Source organism: Corvus hawaiiensis, chromosome 10 (genome assembly GCF_020740725.1).
Source record: "Corvus hawaiiensis isolate bCorHaw1 chromosome 10, bCorHaw1.pri.cur, whole genome shotgun sequence".
In the NCBI taxonomy this organism is placed as follows: Eukaryota; Metazoa; Chordata; class Aves; order Passeriformes; family Corvidae; genus Corvus; species Corvus hawaiiensis.
Window position 1 is genome coordinate 19623093 of NC_063222.1, and position 20450 is coordinate 19643542.

Sequence of the window (20450 nt, forward strand, 5' to 3'; positions counted from 1 at the left end):
AGCTCTCTAGGGAGGTTTTTCAGCCTGTTTCCCTGGTTTTGAGTGCAGGGTTATCACACAGCTTTTCGTCGGTGACAAATGAGCAGGTGGTGGTGCTGTATGAGCTGTTCCAGGTAAGTCCTGCAGCCCTGGGACCTGTGGCAGGGAAAGGCAGCAGAGGAGGGACTCAGCTGAGGGCATGTTTTCTGTGCTGAGGGCTGTACAGGCCCATCCCTTTCTGAGGACGAGGATAGTACTGAAGCACAGTAAGAGCTGTGTGAGGGCAGAGCCTGGGCTGGGGCAGGAGTGGCTGGAGGAGATCAGGGTCCGTGGAACTGACAGTGTCCAAGCAGGGGGACAGCCAGGCACCAGCACTGCAGCATCCCAGCTGCTTCACCAAGCTGACGGGAAGAAAAATGCCACCCCCATCCTCAGAAACCACGTCTTCTTTCCTCCTCTCCGCTCTGGAAGGGTCTCTGAGCGGGTTCCGAGGGGTCCCTCGGGGACTGTGGGTTTTGGGGACAGCTTTTTGCTGGCAGGTGTGAGCTGTGTGATGATGCGCTGCTTCACGTCTGTCCTTTGCAGAAGCAGCGTTTGGACATTTGGAAACACAGCACAAACACGTCACTGCTAGGAAGTGTATGAGAAGACATCACTGTTCCCAAAACCAGACATCACCAGGTTCATATCAAAGTACTACACACACCCCGAGGCCACCTGGGGATGTCTGTGGGGACATTCAGGCCTTCCCCAGGCCAGGTCCCGGCCGTGCCCGGTCACGGCAGGGAGATGCGCTGCTCTAGCCCCGCTCCCTCCTCGGGGGACGGCGATGAAACGCCTCTCCCCGCTCCTGAGGCCGTGCAACGGTGGATCTTCGCCACGGAGGTGATGCCGGGAGGGGCGAGATGACGGGGAGGCAATAAGGAGCTCTCGCCCCGCTCCCGCCCCGTTCCCGCCCCGCTCCCGCCGGGACGCGCCGCCCCGTGCTGTTGTGTCCCCGCCGGGCGCCCGTTGCCGCTCCCGTCGCGGGCGGAAGCGGAAGCGGCGGCGGCCGCGTGCGGCGATGGCGGCCCGCGGTACCGCGCGGCGCGGGGCGGGCGCGGGGTCCGCCCGCGGCCCCGACCCGCAGGAGGAGCCGCCGCCGCCGCTGCAAGCCGTGCTGGTCGCCGACAGCTTCAACCGCCGCTTCTTCCCGATCTCCAAGGACCGGCCGCGGGTGAGAAATCGCCTCTGGGTGCTGCCGCCTGCGCCGCGTGCCTCCGGGGCCGCCTGTCCCGGTGTGCACCGTCCTCGGCAGGCCGGGGCGGGCAGGGATCTGGCGAGAGGCCGGGCTGAGTCGGGAGGGGCGAGGCTCCCCGGCTCCCCCCGGGTTTGGGCAGCCCCCGCCGCGGCTTTTCCCGCCGTCTGCTGCGCTCCGACAGTTCTCGCCCGTACGAGTTTCTATTCCCCGCTGGAGAGACAGCGAGGATCTAATTGCTGTATTGGTGCTGTCCGCGTTTCCATATGGCGTGGCGAACTGCGCTGTTGGCTCTTCGTCTGTGGCTGGTGCAGGACTGGCAGCGGGTTTGGACAGGCTTGTTTCTGATAAAGGAAAGAAACAAAATCTTGGCCTTTGCCAGCAGTAACCCGTGAAAGAATACGGCCAGAAAAATGGATGGGGTAGTACTTTAATTATCCAGCTCAAAAGGCTGTGTGTTAAAGGAACATGAAAAGCTTCTGGAGAATTTAGGTCTGAACAATTATCTTACCTTGTTTGCTGATTAAATGTTAGTGGTGCTTATAATTATACACGCGAGCTCAGGCCTGAAATGAAACAGCACCAAAAATGAATTAAAGAATGGTATGCCATCACTCAGGTGTGACTCAGTAACTCAGTTTAAAAGTGTGAGTTGAATCTCAAGTCAAGACAGTACTTGCTTCACTTTAGATTGGGGTTTTTTTTCCCCATCTTTAATTCTGGACACTCATATTCCTGTGGCTTCATCATTCATGTCTGACAGGTTTTTCTTGAAGCAGTTAAAGCCTGAGTCAGGGAATCAGCACTTTTTTTTCCCCCCAGTCTCTGTCATTTATCTGAGTCTTCTTGAAGAGTTTTGAGTGATAACTCCACTTTTTTTATGCCTTCTTCTCTGAACTGAGGATCTGCCCCTAGAAGATCAGAAATTAGCTCTTATTGTTTAGATCAACTCTAAAAGATTTTTTAAAAAGCTGGTGGAGCAGTTACTTGTCTTATGTTTCTGGTACTATTGATGACATTCTATCCTCAAGTTGGAAGGGGTTGTTGCTGATGTTGGGGTAGTGAGTGTTTGTTCAGCTATCTATGTGTTTTATGGTTTGGGGTTTTTTTCAGGCTCTTTTACCTATGGCAAATGTGGCCATGATTGACTATACCTTGGAGTTCCTAACTGCAACTGGAGTGGAAGAAACCTTTGTTTTCTGCTGTTGGAAGTCAGCTGAGATAAAAGAGCATTTGCAGTAAGAATTTCTTTTTAGTTTTATCATGGAAAGTATTCTTCTGCCCTCCAACAGCCTCAAAGGCCTCACTAATCCTTCTCATGAAAACTGCAAGAGATTCCCTTTCAGTAGCGATCTCCTAGCATATCTCAGAAAAGACCATTCCTCCTGTTTAGGAGGGTGGTTGTGCAGTGTGATAAAAGGGTTGAGTGTTGTGGGACTGCTCCTTACTTCACCTTTTGAGTGTACCTGAGCCTGGCAATAGCGGGCTCACTGTCACAGGATCCTCTTCCATCCCCTTACAGGTGTGGCATGCACTGGGACACTGTGTCCTAGTGTGTCTGTAGGAACAGCCTCTTTATGCCTTACTGATGTTTTTTTTTCTTCTTCCAGAAAATCCAAGTGGTGCCGGCACACGTCTCCCAACACGGTGCGCTTTGTCACTTCGGACCTGTACCGCTCCCTTGGTGACGTGCTGCGAGACGTGGATGCCAAGTCCCTTGTTCGTTCCGACTTCATCCTTGTCACTGGCGATGTGGTGTCCAACTTCAATATATCCAAAGCCCTGGAAGAGCACAAGTAGGTGCTGGAAGAGTGGATGCTTGCCTGGTGTGCTGAGACTCCGGGTTGTGGCTCTCTGAGGAGTGTTCTCATAGTTCTGCCCTCATTTTTCAGGTTGCGTCGTAAGATGGAAAAGAATGTGTCTGTGATGACGATGATATTCAAGGAGTCCTCGCCTGGCCACCATGCCAGGTGCAAGGAGGATGACATTATTATTGCTATGGACAGTGCCACAAACCGTGTCCTTCACTACCAGAGAACGCAGGGGCTGAAACGATTCCACTTTCCTATGGTGCGTCTGGAACCTGGCAGGTGGAAAAGGGCTGTGGTGGTGAAGCAGCCCACCCAAGGAGGAGATCCTCCTTCAGTGAGGGCTGGGGAACTGTCCTTGCTGCTCCTCTTGGAGGAGCAGATGATAGGAAGTAACTTGGGGTAAACTGGCTTTTTTTCCCTTGATCTTTATTTGAGGCTTGGTGAAACCATGCTGGGACACACGTTTGTGACTCTTTTCACTTTGAACATGGGGAAGATGTATTTCTCGCAGTTCAGGTTTTGCCCTTTATTTCCTTTTCATGATGTGAAACAAGGCAAGGAGATTATTTGTGCTATCGCAGAGGCTGCCAAATTGGGGTGCATATACTGCTACCATGCACAGACCATTTTCACAGAATCATTTAGGTTGGAAAAGACCTCTGAGATCAGAGAGTCCAACCTTTGGTCACCACCTTGTCAACTAGACCATGGCATGTCCAGTCATTTCTTGAACATTTCCAGGGATGGGACTCCAGCACCTCCCTGGGCAGTCCATTCCAGTGTTTAACAACCCTGTCTTTTTTGAAGTGTCATTGAGCCTGACATGGGGTGGAATAACAGAGGTGCAAGGAGTGGTACCTCCTATTACCTCTGTTTGTTCAACTAGTAATGTGGTAAATGCTCTCTAAATGTCTGTGGAGGCACTTTCTCCATGAGATAGATGGACCAGTTTCTTTCTTCAGCTCCGAACTAAGACTGTGATTGTATAATATTTTCATCCCCAGTCAGTAATCAGGAGGTTATTTCATGTCTTCAAATGGAAGCACAAATCACTGTAGGAAAGCAAAAAGGAAAGACCAAAAGAAACAAAACCCAACAATACAAAACTGACCCACAGCTATAAAAATTGTATTTGGATTTATCAAAGCTTTTTTTGTACATTTATAGCTCCCAGAGACTGAGGTCAGGAGCCTCCTGGAGGAAAAGTGCTTGTTGAAAGTACAAGCTATTTCTAGGAGACCTGCACTGTGTAAGGGCAGGGGCAGTCTCTGCTGGCTGACACAGCTCTTTGTGTGACCAGTCTGTGTCTGCAAAGATTCGGTCTAGCGTAGATTATAGATTTCTCCGATCCTCAGAACTTCAGCTAGTTAAATAATTCAGTCAATACTGCCCCTGGCTTATAGAAGACTTCTGGGGTTTGGTGCTGTGTGAGGCACTCAGATCATCTGAATTTTTTCCTCTTTCAGAGTCTGTTCCAGAACTCTATTGAGAACGTCGAGGTGCGCCATGACTTGCTGGATTGTCATATCAGCATCTGCTCTCCACAGGTGAGCCCTGCCCTTCCTTACTGCTGGTGTGCAGGGGGTGTGTGTGGCCTGAGTACCAGGTTTGAAAAAGAACTGGCTGAGCTGAGGGCCTGGGTGATCATGTGGTGCTGCTCTGTGGAACGCATGGGGGCTCGGTCTGTTTCTGGCATCCACTGCTCGAGCCCAGGCAGAGCTACACGGTGGATGCATCCATAGACTGGCTGATTTGGCACAGAATGAAACTATTTCAGAAAATAAGTGATTTCACTTTGGGTACAATAACATCTGTGGAGCAGAGGTGGTGGCTGTGCTGTGGAGAAGTGTCAGTACTTGCAAGCTGGTACCATGTTAGGGTAGCATTCAGGGTTATTCCAGCTAAGGCTCACTAACAGATCTTCCAGATCTGATAAAACTTGTCTGCATCCTTCCTTTGGGGGTGAAACTACAAAGTAAGGCTGGGCAAATTGCTTGGAAATGCTAAAGCAATGTTTTGCCCCTTTTGAAAATCAAAATCTGTTCATGGATTCTGGAGGAGTAGTAGTTGGAGGAGATGGGAAGGTCAGCATTCCTAGCAGAAGGAGTCAGAGCTTTATTCAAGGCAAGAGCATCACTTTCCTATATTGTATAACTTGGCTCTAACTGTATTATTTCCATGTACTTTATTCCTGGCAGGTGGCTGAACTGTTCACAGACAATTTTGACTACCAGACACGGGATGACTTTGTGCGTGGTCTGTTGGTGAATGAGGAGGTAAGGAGAGGGTTGTTACAAGGGAGATCCTGTTGCTTTGCCTTAGGGAACCTTCTGACATGCTCCTGCTTGTCTCCCAGGTCCTGGGGAACCAGATCCATATGCATGTAACGACGGAAGAGTATGGTGCTCATATTTGTAACCTGCTGATGTATGAAGCTGTGTGCTCTGACATCATCCGGCGCTGGGTTTATCCTCTCACTCCGGAGATGAACTTCACTGATGACAAGAACCAGAGTTACACCCACTCTAAACACAACATTTACCGAGGGGTGGATGTGAGCCTTGGCCATGGTAGCGTGCTGGAAGAGAATGTGCTCATCGGGCAGGGGACGGTCATTGGCAGCAACTGCTCCATCACCAACAGTGTTATTGGGCAGAACTGTAGGATAGGTGAGTGTAAGAATGGGGGATGTGCAAGCCTTGCCAAGCCAGGGCACACATTGTTGGGATTCAGTTTTTAAAGTGCGTTTGGCACTGGGAGAGGATGATAGGTGGGTGCTGATTGACTGCTAATGGGGAGAAAGGAGAAAAACTTGGTTTTCCAGCAGAGGAAGTAGACTGAAGTTTTCAGGGTACCATAATGAAGCTGGAAAGTACTTCATGCAAATGAGTTGTTTCAGCAGTAGAGAATGCATGACCTTTACTGATCTAGAGTTACCAACCACCAACATCCTGCAAATAAGGGTCATCTGTCACCATTTTCATGAGCTGTTTCCTTCAACTTACTCCTAGCCTTGCTCCCTCCTAGCTCACTCTTTCTTAGCCTTGGCTGGATTTTCTATTTTTTTAGTGATTTGGCTGTGTTTGTCCAAAACTGAGATGTTAGTTGTTACTCTCAAGTCTCTGTAGAGAACACATTTCTCTTTCAGCTTTGGGTGAGAAGTGGATGTAGGCCTCTGAGGCAAATTTTCCCATTGTCTAACATCCATCATGCATCAAGGGCCTTGGGAGTCAGTAAGATGGTTCCTAGTGGACTCAGCAGTGTCAGAGAGCACTAGACAGCCTTGCTCAGTATATTTGCACTTGGTGGTGTATAACAGGTGATGAGGTCACTTTGGATGGAGCTGTTCTGTGGGACCGAGTGCACATAGCAGATAACGTGGAGATCCACCATTCTGTTGTCTGTGATGAGGCTGAAGTGAAGGAGAAAGTAGAGCTAAAGCCCCGCTGTGTCCTCTCTTCTCAGGTGAGCTGATTTATGTCTGTTCCGTTTTCTGCCTCTCTCAGCAGGTTGCTAATCTTACACTAGACCATTCCAGAAAACAGGGCTGCCCCAAGCCTTTTTGCAGAGGTGGAGGCTGTGCTTCTGCTCCCACCTTTTTCTTCCCGTTGCTTGGCAGGGACAGTATGGTATGGAATGCAGCAGTGCTATCTTCATTTACACTTGTTAGTAACAGTGTGTCTGGAGCTGCTGGTGGAGGTACTAGGGGGCAGTCAGAGTGTTGTTCATTAAGATATGTTTTACGTATTTGCAGGTAGTAGTCGGTCCTGGCATCACTCTCTCTGAGGGCACAGTGATCTCTCTGCACCCCCCAGATGAGGAGGAAGAGGATGATGACCAGTTCAGTGATGATTCTGGTGTGAACAAGGAGGAGAGCAAAGCGAAACTGAAAGGTATGAGAGTTTCTGTCTCCATGCACTAAAGCTATACAGAAGGTTTTGTCTTCCATGATCTTTTGGGGTCTTTACCTGCCTCATTCCAGACACTGCAGTACCAGGGTGGAACTAAGTGTTGCATTCAACCTGGAACCTATGTGTTTTCATCAGGGCAAGCAAGGATACTCAGCTGTGTCCAAGGGCTTTGTCCTTGTGAAGTACTGTTTCTACAGTATGGGTTTGTCAAGGGATCTAAACATGGTCTGCCAAATGTTGCTGCTGTAGGGAGGAGTAAGTCAGTCACTTGTCAAAGCATGTGAGAAAATAAAAGCTGAAATCCATATGCATCTGCAGGAATCCCAGCTCCCTCTTGATGAAGGCTATTTAGGGGCAGTAATATGCAGGTTATACCAGTCTATTTCAGGTTTGCCTGTAAGCAGATCACACTGATTGCTGATTCTTTTTAAGGTTACAATAAAAAGGATGTAGGCTCAGAGGGCAGAGGCTATCTCTGGAAAGCAGATGGCAAGAGTGAAGAGGATGAAGACGAGCAGAGACAAAGCCTGTGGGGTAAGGAAAAGTTTAGTGTGATTACTTGGGGGTGAACAGACAGGTGTGTGTTGGGGAAATCAGCCAAGTAGGATGCTGGTAATTGTGTCTAGAGCAAGACTTGAGCTTTGTGAAGCAGAGTGGCTCCAGGTAACAGCTATGTGTGGAGGGAAGGTAAGAGGTAAAAGCAGGTCATGGACCAGATTCTCTCTTCCTGTGCTCTGTGAAAGATGTTTATTAGATATTTGCCTTGCACCAACACACAGAGCTGTCTGTGCTGGGAATGCTGCACTATAGGACACCAGGCCCTCCCTCAGAGGGAATATGCTTTGGCTATTCCAGGTGCTGCTGGCTTTCTTCCTGCCAGTGGCAGTGTCTGCTGACATTGCTCCATTGTGAGTCAGCAGTCTGTGCAAAATGCAGTTGCTTCTGTCCCTGTCCTTTATTGTCTGCCTGCAGACTCTCAAAAAAATCCCATTATCCTAGTGCCAGCTGTAGTGTTCCCTCTGCAGCAAACTTAATCATCTGGACCTGTAAATAGAAGCTGCCCTGCAAGGACAGATAGTTGCTGATTTGGTTGGGAAGTCCCTGGGACACCTGGTTCCTCATGGCATATGATATTTGCAGCTTTTGAGTGCTGAATGCTGCATCTTCTTCCTCAGGCCCAGCTGTGCACTCAGAGGAAGAGAGCGAGTCTGACAGTGACCTGAGCATGGGCTCTGAGGAGCCAGACAGTCGGGCAGCGTCCCCTCAGCTGGATGACATCAAAGGTGAGAGGTGGGCTCTGAAGAAGTACAGTGACTCTGCAGATAATGCAGTGTGTGAGGTTTGTGCTCTTTTCTCTGGGTGTATTGGAAAATTTGTGCACGTCGGTAGTATGTTGTTTCCTGATCTCACTTCCTGCATTTTATACAGAGTTCTTTAATATTCCCTGTATTGCTGCTGGGTTAACCTAAGGCAGTCAAGGATGAGAAAAGAGCCTCCATCTTTCTCATTCCTCATCACTGGACCTTTGTGAAAGAGACCTCCCTGAGTTGTCTGTTTAAATGGCAGCGTCATTCTGTAATTTTAGAGACTATGGCAAGGTCCAGCAGAGTTTCTCTGTGTGGACAGCTTAGTACTGTAATCATGCTGGAGAAATAAATGTCCTTGTAGGAGTGGCCACTAGGCAGAGATGTTTTGTTTTTCTGTTTCGTTGTGTTAAGCTTACCTGGATTTGAAAGAGGTTCAAGCCAAATTGGAAAAACTCAAAAACTTTCTCATGTTGGAACATCTCCCCAGAGGAAATTAAACCAATAAATTTTAGATTTGAATTCATATTTTCAGTTAGGGGAAGATGAGGTTTGTCTGAATAGGAAAGACTAGACTGTGAAAGTGTAATAAAAACGCTGCTCTGAAAGGCTGCAGAGGTAAATACCTTTGTACTGGTTTCTGCAGATAGACCAATTATATCTAGTAGGTGGTTTCCTTGATTTGAATTATATCCCACTATTTATAAGTAGAGTTGCTGTGGGTTTGTGTCAGCTTACAGAGAGCAAACAGATACCGTGTCAGAATGCTTTTTTTGTGAAGGGCGTCATTCCTTCAGTAATGAGCAGTTTGAAGAATCTGTGCTTTTCCCTCATTTCTAACTGCCTGACCTTTCTTGTATTAGTATTCCAGAATGAGGTTCTGGGTACGTTACAAAGGGGCGAAGAAGAAAACATTTCCTGTGACAACCTGGTCCTGGAAATCAACTCCCTCAAGTGAGTTGGGGATGTCCTTAGGGATGTTGTTGTCCCTTATGCTGAACAGTTGGGATTGACAGCAGATGTGTCAAAAGAAGAGGAGAAACCACGTGAATGCCTGTTGTTAGACATTTTATCAGTATGGAGCATGAGAAATGCAGCTTAGACATCATGACTGAATGACAGCAGGAGTTGATGGAGAGCAGCAGCTGCATCTCTAGCATCCTTGGTGGTGGTTAGGCTTTTCCTGCCCCAGCTCTGTAACAAGAGATTGAATTGCTGCTGAATAACTGTGGACTGAAGAGAACAAGCCAGTTCTTGGCACAACTGCCTGAAAGTTCATGCAGGGTCTGCTGCTCTGGGCATTGCAGCATTCAGCCAGCTGCCTGCAGCTGGGGCTGTGCTGTGCTGTGGCTTGTCCACAGTGTTTTTACAGCACCAAGTCTAGAACACAGAGTGCCTTTTATCTAGTGTTTCTCAAATCCAAACCTGTTTGCCTTCTTTTGTGCAAGAGCATTCCTACAGCACTCTGGTAAATGTGAGGGTGCTGTCCCTGCAGCAGCTTGTTCCAATGTGATAACAGATTTTCAGGACTTACAGCCTTATGCAGAGCCTGATGCAGTGCAGGGTGCTTTATTGTCTGAATATTTGGAAAACCAAACAAACACATAAAACATAGCTTGAGAAGATGAAAATCAGATTTTCTGCTTTATCTCTGTGAATAGCCACAGTCTGCAGAGATCAGATAGTGTGAAATCTTGAAGGTTTTTTGCCTTTTTCGTTGTAGGTATGCATATAACATTGGCCTGAAGGAGATGATGCAGGTGCTCAGTAAAGTGATCCTGGAGTTCCCACTCCAGCAGCTGGATGCAAACCTGGACTCCCAGAACTATTTCTCAGCGTTACTTCCTGTGAGTCCTGCTCCATTTCACTCTTCTTTGGGCTTGTCTCCCAGTGTGTAGCAGTGTCTCTGTGTGCCCCAGGTAGTTCCTCCCTGAGAAGTCTCTTTGGTTAAGCCTGGAGCCACTTGAACTCCTTGAGTTCATGAGCCTCTTGGTCTTCTGTAGAAGAAAAAATGAACTGAAACCATTGTTCCTGCTTGACAAGAGCTCAGCTGAGACTGTAGGTGTGGGAGCTGTACTTCAGTCCCTGTGGTTATTTCTGTTGCCTGTGTGAGACAGTAGAAGTGCATCATTTGTAAAAGAGAAAAGAGAAGGTCTGTTAGAGATGTCTTTACAGGCTTGCATTCCAGCAACCCAGTTTCAGTCCATGTCAAGGCCTGTCCCTGGGGCAGTGGGGAGTGCTCCTTTCCCAATGGGATCCTTTCCAAGGTCTTACTTTTCTGCACAGTATAATTGGTGCCAATTTTTTTCTCAGCCAAATGCAAAGGCACAATATTGTTGTCTTTGTGCAAAGATAAAGTTCTGCTTTGTCTTTAGGGAGATGGATTGTATAGTTGGGTGTACCAACTTCAATTTCCTGCCTTATGGCAGACAAAATAGGGTAGGATCTGTTTTAGAAAGCCAGCAGTCTTCTCTTAATGGTTTTGTTCACCCAAGCTGAAGTCACTGTAGTATTTTTGTCTCCTTCTTACAGTCCATTTATGTATTTAACTTTGCAAACTCTACAGATTATGAAGACGCTCTTTCAGAATGAGTAGGTCTGACACATGTTTGGGACAGACTACTTCAATTCTTTTTAGGACTATTTTTTGGTTGGTTGGTTTTTTAGGAGATTGAGTTTAAGAGGAACACTAGACTTCCTCATAATCCTTTCTCTGAGGAAGTATGTGCTTTCAATTGATGGGAAAGGGTGGAAAGCTAATTCTCCTTTGTGTAAGCATGCTACTTAATTCACCTCTTGGAGATATGGAGATGCCTTCTGCAGAAAACATCCATGTAAACTGATCTGTTCCCCAGATGGCTTAGTGAGATTTTGCTGCTCACTGTTTAAATTCTGCTTGCTTTTGTTCATTTTTCCACACTATTTTCTTGAATAGCATGTCCTGTCCTAGAAAAAGAGAATTGAAGGAGGAGGACTGAAGAAAATGTTGGAGCAGGTGTTAGATTCTAAGTACATCTAGACAGCAGCTTGTGTAGAATTGGTAGCTATATAGGATGGGGGGATTTTTACCTAGCTGGGATATGGCATCTCTTGGTCTCCCAGATTAGGCTCCTACTCTAGCATGAGTGGGAAAGGAGAATTTCACTGCAGCACCCAGTCAGAAGATGTTCTAGTCTAGGATGAAGCATAAAAATGTGTAAGGTTTTGCATAATTGCCCCAAACCCCTAGAAGCTAAAGACAATGCTAGTACATGAAGAGTTTCTCTGCATAATTTTGTCCATATATTTTTCATCAAAGAAAATCATGTTTAGCAGCAGAGAGAGCAAGTCAACTCACCTTTAGTGAGAAGTAGTAATAATCAAAATGTATTGTTTAGAGTGATCATGTCTCATGTCATGGGCAGGTGGCATTTGTCTAGGCAGGGAATTGTGTTCATTTATGAAATACAAATCACCCTTAGATTTATCAAAGAAAGCCAGGTGTCAAACCAGTTGGCCATCATGGCAGCCAGTATCTCCAGATGCTCCCTTGTAAAGAACAGCCAGGAAGTTTCTTAGAGAATCCTTCTCTGGGACAGCTTGTGCCTCGGCTGGTGCCTTCACTGTGTGCAGAATTGCTGTGCTGACTTTCTGCACTGCATTCAGCAGGAGCACAGTGTCCTGGTGAGGTACAGGTGTGTTCACTTGCACACATGATGTTTGTCACTGTTACAGTAACCCAATATTTGAGATGAGATGTGCCTCTAATACATGTAGTGAACCAGCCTTCAAAGGCTTATTAAACACACATCACTGGTCTTCTGAGACAGCAGCTTTGTGTGTTTATCAGCAGTGCTCTGAAAAGACCAGTTCTTTGGGCAGAAGTCATACAGCATCTGGAACAGTGGCTTCTCTGCAACTTGTGATTCCCTGGTTAGTAAAAAGTACACTCCATTAATTTACTAATTCTTATTTACACCTTGAGAATCCCAAGCACAGGGTTGGTAGAGGTTCGTACGTAATGAAAGCAGTTGCTGCTGAAGTGTGCAGCCAAAATTGCCTTAGGCAATAGAACTATTGGGCTGAGAGCTGCTCATGATGGAGTAGTTATGGAAAAGTGTTACTTTGTGTGAGGTGGGGGTACTTGCATCCTGAGAGGGATGGGTATCAAAAGCCCACTGAACCTTATAGACCTGTTTTATATTTCTCACTTTCTTTGTAGCTCAACTCTGACCAAGAGATGCTGAAGTAAGATGGATTGCTTATGTAAAACCTATGGTAGAGCAGTCCCAGACAGCTCAGGAGGGGAAATTGTGAGAATGCCATAGTTATGATGTATGGTTTGTCTTGAAACCACACTATGTGGTCTGAAGTGCTGGCCCCTGAGCATGAAGCTCTAAAGTGTTGCAGCAATTTTAGGAAACAAGCATCTGGTAAAGGATATGCCCGTGGGCTTTATTTTCAGATGAAATATGGAGGCTTGAGAAATAGAGGTATCCAGTTTGATGTATGTCAGGCATCTCATTCAGCTCTTGTACAAGTTCTAAAGCAGAGATGGTGAAGAAATGGACCTTTTCTAGAACTATAGACCTTTCCCAGAACTGGGATTCTGTAATGGTGTGCATGTGAACACACCATGGGATTGCTTATTCGGGGACCAAATGGGTCTCTGCTGTCACTGAAGCCATTTATGGTGATCAGCATAGATGCTGTTGTGGTGCAACAGGTTGGAATTACAGTTTTGTCCATCGTGTTTTGCATGTACTTCCTGATGGTGTTCCGTGCTGGTGGTAAGTGTAAAATGATCTTGGTATTGAGACTGTCCTTCCGACAAGAGAGATGGATCACAAACATCCTTGAAGATGTTAGAGTGTTGTTGACTGGGTTTGATGGAAGATGAATCAACCTTTCAGAGAAATTTGATTGCTTTCTCCAGATTGTAGATTGTTTTGAGGAGTTACCCAGGTAGAGTCAAAGCCTGGAAAGTTGTGATATTGTCCATAGGGCTCTCTGTCAGGTAACTTCTCATGTTTTTCAGTGTTTTATCAAATCCACATTGGAAGCTTCTAATTCTCCAGTTTAGATTTTCATGAAACTCCCAAAATAGCCTCTCTGGTCATACAAGCTTAGAGGATGTTTTTACTGGGGGCTCTGTGGGGCTGAGTCCTACTTTCCCCATTAGCACCAGTTACAGTGCAGTGCACATTCTAAACTTGACATGGTGTATTTTTTCTTCTTTCCCTTTTCCAGCAATAGGCACACTGGATTGAGTCCTGGGGTTGGGAGTGTTTTCTATATAAATAACCTTCTTTCAGAAACTCAATAGATTCTGGTTAGATTTGTGCCTGCTTATGATTTAAAGGCATTAATAGAAAGGTATTACAAAGTGTTTCTTAGCCGGGAAGGAACTTTGCAGTAGCTTTACTGCAGTTGAGGTGAAGAGTCCAAAGAATAATAAAAATGCGGAGATGGTTGTAGAGGAGGGGAGGGTGTTTAGCATTAAGTGTTTTGCTACACACTAAAATACTTCCTGGGAATATGCCACAGAACCCTCAGTTGTTTTGTTGTGGTACCATGATGATCAGGATCATTCTGTACTGTTACTGTTGTTCCTTAAACCAGTCAATGTACCACTGTACAGATGGGTTTGTTTGTACTAATCCCCTTCTTTGTTTCTGCTTGAGGTATGCAAATTGCAGCAAGGTTACATAGCAAATATGTCTGAAGAGGTGATGGAGTGCAGTACTACAGAGCAGATGAGCACTGTTTCCTAGCTCAGGCTACCTTTGGTAGTCCACACCAGCCTGGACTATCTCCATAGCCTGGATTGTAGCTCCGCTGTGTGTCCTGGAGCTCTCCCTCTCTCAGTTATCCTGGACAGAATAATGCTGATTGACCCTGAAGGCAGGTGACTCAAAGCTTCTTCATCACACCCCAAGCCCCTGTGAATTGCCACTTTCCCTTCAAAACAGACCAGGTGTGTTCTGTAAGGAGACACTGCTGAAGGCACAGCAAACCAGTTTATCTGTGCAGGCATGCCAGGGATATAGTTTCAGGATCATGTGCTGTTGAATTACTCTATTTAAAAAGATGTGGAACTCTGATTTAATTTCCTACATGTTTTTGTAGGATGGTCAGGTCATGATGTGGCCAATGAAGAATTTTTGTATCTTATCCAAGTTCTGATACCTTTAAAATTTTTATGGACAGGGATCTAACTATTATCTCCTATCCCAGATTCAGGTCAGTCTGTGCTGCTTTGCAGAACTCCCTGCTGCATATTTCCCAGATATGTACAAGTGAAAGAGCTGTGGGTGACTCAGACAGAAATATTGTTTTAAGAGGCAGCACTAAAATCATTAAACTTAAGACTTCAAGAAAAATAAGCCTTGGAGGAGAGAACAACTAATAGTGTTACAACTTCTTGCCCTTCATCCTTCCCACCCATTCCCTGCAGCAGGCTTCAGGATCCAAACAAGCCTCTAGGCACACAGCAAACGTGTGATTTGCACTTAGGGGCTGCTCTGACGTGTTCCTGTTTTAGGGGTGGTTGTTTTTCACTGTTCACTTCTATGCAGCTGGTAATAAACTTGGCATTATCTTTTTCTATGTTTCCTTATTCGTCCTTCTGCTTTGAAGGAAAATTCCACTGAAATGTCAGCTGCTCTGTGGGGGGAAGCTGTGAATAGCATGTAGGTATCTCTCCTTATTGGTCTGCAGTGAAGAGATTTTGTTTGAATACCAGACTCCATTGAACACATTTATTGAGATGATCTGGTATTCCATCCAGAGAGGCAAAAACAAGCTAATAGATACTCTGAAAGCTGCTTAGTAAAACCAGGTTCTGTCCTCACATGTGAGACTTAAAAGCATCTGTTTCATGGACAGAGAGGGTCAAATACCTGAAGTAGTCAGTTGAATGGTTTCATAAAATGCTTCCCTGGGTCACTTTCTTGGTGTAAAACAGCTGAGAAACAGGGCTGAGTGCACCCATCCATCTCAGCTCAGGAGCTCTTCTGTGTTTTCCCCCTGCAGCTGTTGAAGAACTGGACTCCGTTGTTTAAGAACTACATAAAACGAGCATCAGATCACTTGAATGCCTTATGTGCCATTGAGGAATTCTTCTTGGAACACGACAGTCTCTGCACATCAATAGCTAAAGTGAGTTTCTGCTCCCAAATCTGGTTTTGCTAGATTCACAGTGGAATGCATCCTATTTACATCATTACTTCTCTGCTTTAGGGGAGAGGATTTTGGGGTCTCAGTGGAGAGGGTGTGTAGAAAATCCATCTATAACAATTTCTTAAAAAAAAAATAGTTCTGTGTCTGCCTGTGCCTCTGAGGGAGCACAGCTGAGGGTGAGTATTAATTACCAGTCTGCAGTCTGTGGGGAGCTATTATTTTGCAGCTTCCAACATAGATGCCCTTGTTGTGTGATACTGGAAGAGGCCAGAGACTTGCTCTAGGAAGAGCTTTACTTCATTTATCTCTTCATGGTCCCTGGGATCTAACTGCTAAATGGTTTATCCTATGTTGGAGTGCAAAGCAGAGAAGCTGGGAATAAAAGTGGGATTTTACTCAGGCAGAGCTAGTTATGAAATTGGGAAAAAAGGGAACCTGTCATGTGGCTTATTATCTGTCTCCCTGCTTCTGAGAATTTTCATATATTGCTCTTCAACATCCTTCACAAATATTTTATCCCTGCATTCTGTCTGCCCTATCACATGGAGAGCATTTGACTCGGATTGCAAGTCTCCTTTAGCAGCAACTCAGGAAGCCCCTGTCTGTTTTGGGAGAGATCTCCTAGAGCCCGCTTAACTCTTGGTTCCTCAAGAAAGAGTAATCCTAACTTCTGCTACCAGTGCTTCTGGCTGATGGCAAAGCACTTAGGACTGGAGCCAAAAGCCTTCAGTTTGGTGAGCCAAAATGTCCTTGAATTACAGCAATTGTTTGGCATGTGTCCATTGTTCTAGGGGCTGGGTTCCCCTAGAGGCTGGGAATTGAAGTGACACTTTATATTTGGAGTTGGCAGCCAGCTTTGTTAGTGCTCTGCTGCAAGGAGACCGACTGCGAAGTGCCTGCTCTGCCTGAGCACAAAGGCACCCTGAGAAAGCCTGGTCGTGTCTGCCCCTCGCTCACCAGGCAGGGGCTTGAGCTGATGAATGACCAATTGCTTTGACACCTGCCATAAGGCACTGCAAAGAGAGAGCTGGCAGGAGGAGGGAGCCTGGGGCAGAGCTGGATAGGTTCATGCTCCTCTGCACGTGTCACTGTTGTATGTGAGCCTGCATCAGTTGCTTGTTGGATCTACTTTGGAGATGGTGTTTGGGTTGCTTTAAAGAGAACTTATGTCTTGAACTGACATCCTCTGTGACCCATTGTTGCCCACTGCTCTCAGTCATACCCAGCATCCTCAAAGCTGAAGCTGATGGGCTTGAACTTCGACTTGTTCTGTGTCATAGCATCTGTCAGGAACATAAGGCTTGGTAGGAGAAACACACTTATTTTTAACAGCAAAAGGAAAATGAAGCAGACTGAGTGCCTTCTGGTGAAGACGGAGCTGAGAGACACAGATTACGTGCAAACTTTGTACTTGGACATGAGCTAGTCCCAAAAGAGTTTATAGAGAGCCTGTTGCTCTTTTCTAATTGATGCAGGTGTTGATGACATTTTACCAGCTGGAAATTCTGGAAGAAGATGTAATACTCAATTGGTTCTCTTTGCGGGACACGTCTGACAAAGGAAAGCAGCTTCGTAAAAACCAACGGGTGAGTCCCAAAGGTGTTTGGAGAGGCCGGGGTGGGGGGTGAGAGACAACAGCTGCTGAAAGAAACTTCGAGGGAAGTTCGGTGTCACTGTCACCTTCTGTGGAGCAGCTGCCATCACATGGTAAGCCAAGAAACACAGCAGTGCACTGAACACTAAGCAACACAGATTTGTTCTCCAGAACTGGCATTTCTGTGCATTCTGCCATAATCATCCTGTTTGGATGAGGAATGGAGGTGGTATGAGGATTGTTTTTAGTGGGCTCTCTGTAGCACGAGGCCAGCACTTTCTGGAGTAGCAGCACGGCTTGTCTAAGCCAACACCCATTTGAAATGGGCTTTAGGCCAATGCCCTGTGTGCTGGCCCCATGCAATTCCTTTGAAGCTTTCATTCCTGGCTCAGCAGTCCCTTCACATATATTTCTAAGCATTTGCTGTACTGAGTGGTTTCATTTGGCTTCTGTTGCAAGGAGCATATAAACTTCCCTCCTCCATCAGGCAGAACTTTGTGCTGCAGTTTGGCTGAGCCCTGATCCAGTCCTCCTCCCTGAATCTGGAAGAGGAGTAGAGGAAAAAAAGCCATTTGAAGAACAACTTTGTTTAAAACCTTTGCAAAGTCAGCTATTAGTATAGGTCAGGAGTGCTTTCAGCTGCTTGTTCAAACCCAGTTAAAACATAAAATGAGCTGCCTTTTTAATAGCAATTTCTAAGAGACTAGTTTTTTCCCAGCAGAGTTTTCCTAACATGTCTTAGCTAAGGTGCAGCTGCCATCTCTTTGCCCTCAAGCTCTGAAAAACTCTCAAGCTTTTGTCTTTTTGGTGAGTGTTGGAGGGTTGTCTGACTGGAGGAGTCTTCTTCAGGAATTTAGTCAGTCTGCATTTGTCTGTGTCATGCCAGTTGTTTTTCACCTAATTGTCTCTCTCTCCCTCCATCTGCCTCCATTTCTCTGCTTCTCCTGGAAGCACTTTCTCTCTTGTGCATGATAGTGATGCTCACTCACACAGTGTATTTGTTGAGCATTTCCAGCATCTCTTAGGTGTCAGTTGTTACCCGATTACATTTCATTCTCTCTGCAGCTCCAGAAGTTTATCCAGTGGCTGGAGGAGGCAGAGGAGGAGTCATCTGACGGCGACCAAGACTGACATGGTGGCTCAGCATGAGAAGAGGCTCTCACTGCCTTCCTGGGCCAAGTGGGCAGGGCAAGATCAATGCCAGTGCATGGTGTGTAGATGTGGGGCATGACATCGAAGTGACTGACAATCCCATCATTAATTCAGTTGTGTGTTCCCAACTTTGCCACTTCCCTCCCTCCCTCACTTGCACCTTATGTTGCAACCCAGTGTAAAAACCATAAGGGAAGAGCAGGAGGTGGTGATACCTAAAATCCCTCTGGAGCCTGGATATGGTGTATTATAAGCTATGTTTTGGGAGGTCCTTGTTACTAATACAAAGGGAGAGAGTAGATGCAAATGCATACGATGCCCTTGTAGATCTAACCATCAGGGCTGTGGAAGAATGGTCATACAGCTATGGTATTTGGAGTCATTGTTGCTTCTGGAGCTAAGGGCACTCCTGCTGAAGAGACACCGGCAAGGTTGGTGAGTAAGAGCATGCGGATTAAGATCTGGAGTGCAGGACTGGAATTCAGAAGTTCTTGTGCCTGGAGAAGATGCAGTTGTCTGAGGACGCCCAAGGCATTTTGCAGCCTAGAAGGCACTTCTGTGATCTTTCCAAAAGGGAAAATCTCTTGCCATCTGCCATGCTAGGATCTAACACAAGGTTGCACAGTGCAGTTGGTAAAACCATGTGTTTGCCCTGCTGTGGAACTGGGGGTGATGTGTGCTCAGCTGCCCCATGGGGTTGGCTGATGGTGGATGGCTGTACGGATCACCATATCCTGCATGTGATCGTTCTTGTGTGCCCCCAGCTTAGCAGACACGTTTTAGAGAAATGTCTGTTTCTTTATTTTTTTTATAAAAAGGGAGCAGAGGTGCCTGGCTCCTCCCACTGCACCAGCTACACTTGTGTTTTGCCCTGGGGGCATTGACTGCACCAGGTGCTTTGAGGAGAATGCAAGTTCCTAAGTTCTGCTCCAGTATGAAAAGGAGCGAATAGTATTTCTTTCAGCAGCACATGGTCTGTGTATCCACATGATTTCAGTTATATAAGCTTGCTTGCTTCATGGCCGTTTATTTATTTGAAAACTTCCCTCAGACAGCAGGGAAAGTGCTGCAAACCCACTGTGAGGCTCTGCAGCCGCAGAGCAGCTCGGCAGGCAGCAGGTGTGCCTCTGGCACAGACAAAATGTGGCAGCAGCAAGGCCTTTAAGAACAGCTTTCTTGGAAGTGTCACTGTGCTGTGTTCTCCCCTGCTCTCAAAGAACAGAGTGAAAAGGGTACCGCAACCATCAGCTTGTGTTCATAGGTGGGTTATTTGTTGGATGTGCTGACCTTGCCTCTGCCCCTTCAGGAGGAGCATGGAATAAATCCTTTGCAGGGGGAAATGCACTGGAGCTGCCCACTCAGGATATTTACTTGGCCGTTCCGTGGTGCCACAATTGTCAGTGAGGGGACAGCATTGGATGCTGGAGACCAGGGATACTGCCTCTAAAAAACTGATGTTCAGGCAGGGCCATCTTGTGCACTCCCACTATCAGTTGCCAGGATTGTGCATAAATGTCCTTGTTTTCTGACATTGCAAACTCAGTCTTGTAAATGTTGGGGAAATAGTTGGTATCCGAATTTTCTGTATCTGCCAATATTTAATTCAGGGAGCAAATAAAAACTATCCTGGTGTTACCAGGTTGTTTGGGGTTTTTTTTGACTTGGAATTGTATGTCTCCAGTTGTACATGCCTGAGCAGGGCTTCATGTGTAAGTTGAATAACTCATCACCACATTTTCCTCAGGAGATTTTAAGCACACAATAAGCAGGTAGGAAATCAGCACACCATTGATTTGGTGAAGGTGTTCAACGGTAACTCATGACCTCTATTTGCAACTAGAGAACAATTCATTAAAACTTCTGAACTTGGAATCCTGAAGTGGGTGAGGTTTGGTTTTGTACAGAATTATGTTGCAAAGATGAACCTTAAATCCAAAGAAATCTGTTATCATTTGTCATTATGGGAATTGGTGGGAATGTTGGCTGATAGGTCCTGCATTGTGCCCTCCTGATGCTAGGAAATAGGAACTGCCGGAGACGGGGAAGGGCAGTTATAGAGCTCTTAGTAAAACCATTTACAAACCAGCTGCAAGACTTGGTAATTTTAAAATCTCCTTGGACATTTTAAGTTTTTTTTTTTTCCTTTTACGGGGTAAAGATGGCTTAAGAATAAATTTAATATGTAGTGCTGTAAATAGCTCAGCTTTGCCAGAAGTTCTTGATTATTTCTGCCAAGTAACAATTCCACTTTTGTTTTTTCCACATTCCTTCCTCCTTTGCTCCAACTTCATGGTATGAGCT

General features: G+C 46.2%; 1 protein-coding gene across 1 annotated transcript; it reads left to right on the plus strand.

Annotated features, from left to right (window-relative positions):
- The first annotated feature begins 1042 nt into the window (after positions 1-1042).
- On the plus strand, positions 1043-19784 carry EIF2B5 (eukaryotic translation initiation factor 2B subunit epsilon). Its single transcript, XM_048314636.1, has 16 exons — positions 1043-1195; positions 2330-2454; positions 2827-3012; positions 3109-3286; positions 4494-4574; positions 5226-5303; positions 5384-5696; positions 6347-6492; positions 6782-6920; positions 7371-7472; positions 8114-8221; positions 9106-9196; positions 9966-10089; positions 15257-15382; positions 16879-16989; positions 18063-19784. Exons 1-16 carry the CDS (start codon positions 1043-1045, stop codon positions 18126-18128), a joined length of 2127 nt encoding a protein of 708 aa, XP_048170593.1. The 3' UTR covers positions 18129-19784.
- The last annotated feature ends 666 nt before the right edge of the window (positions 19785-20450 follow it).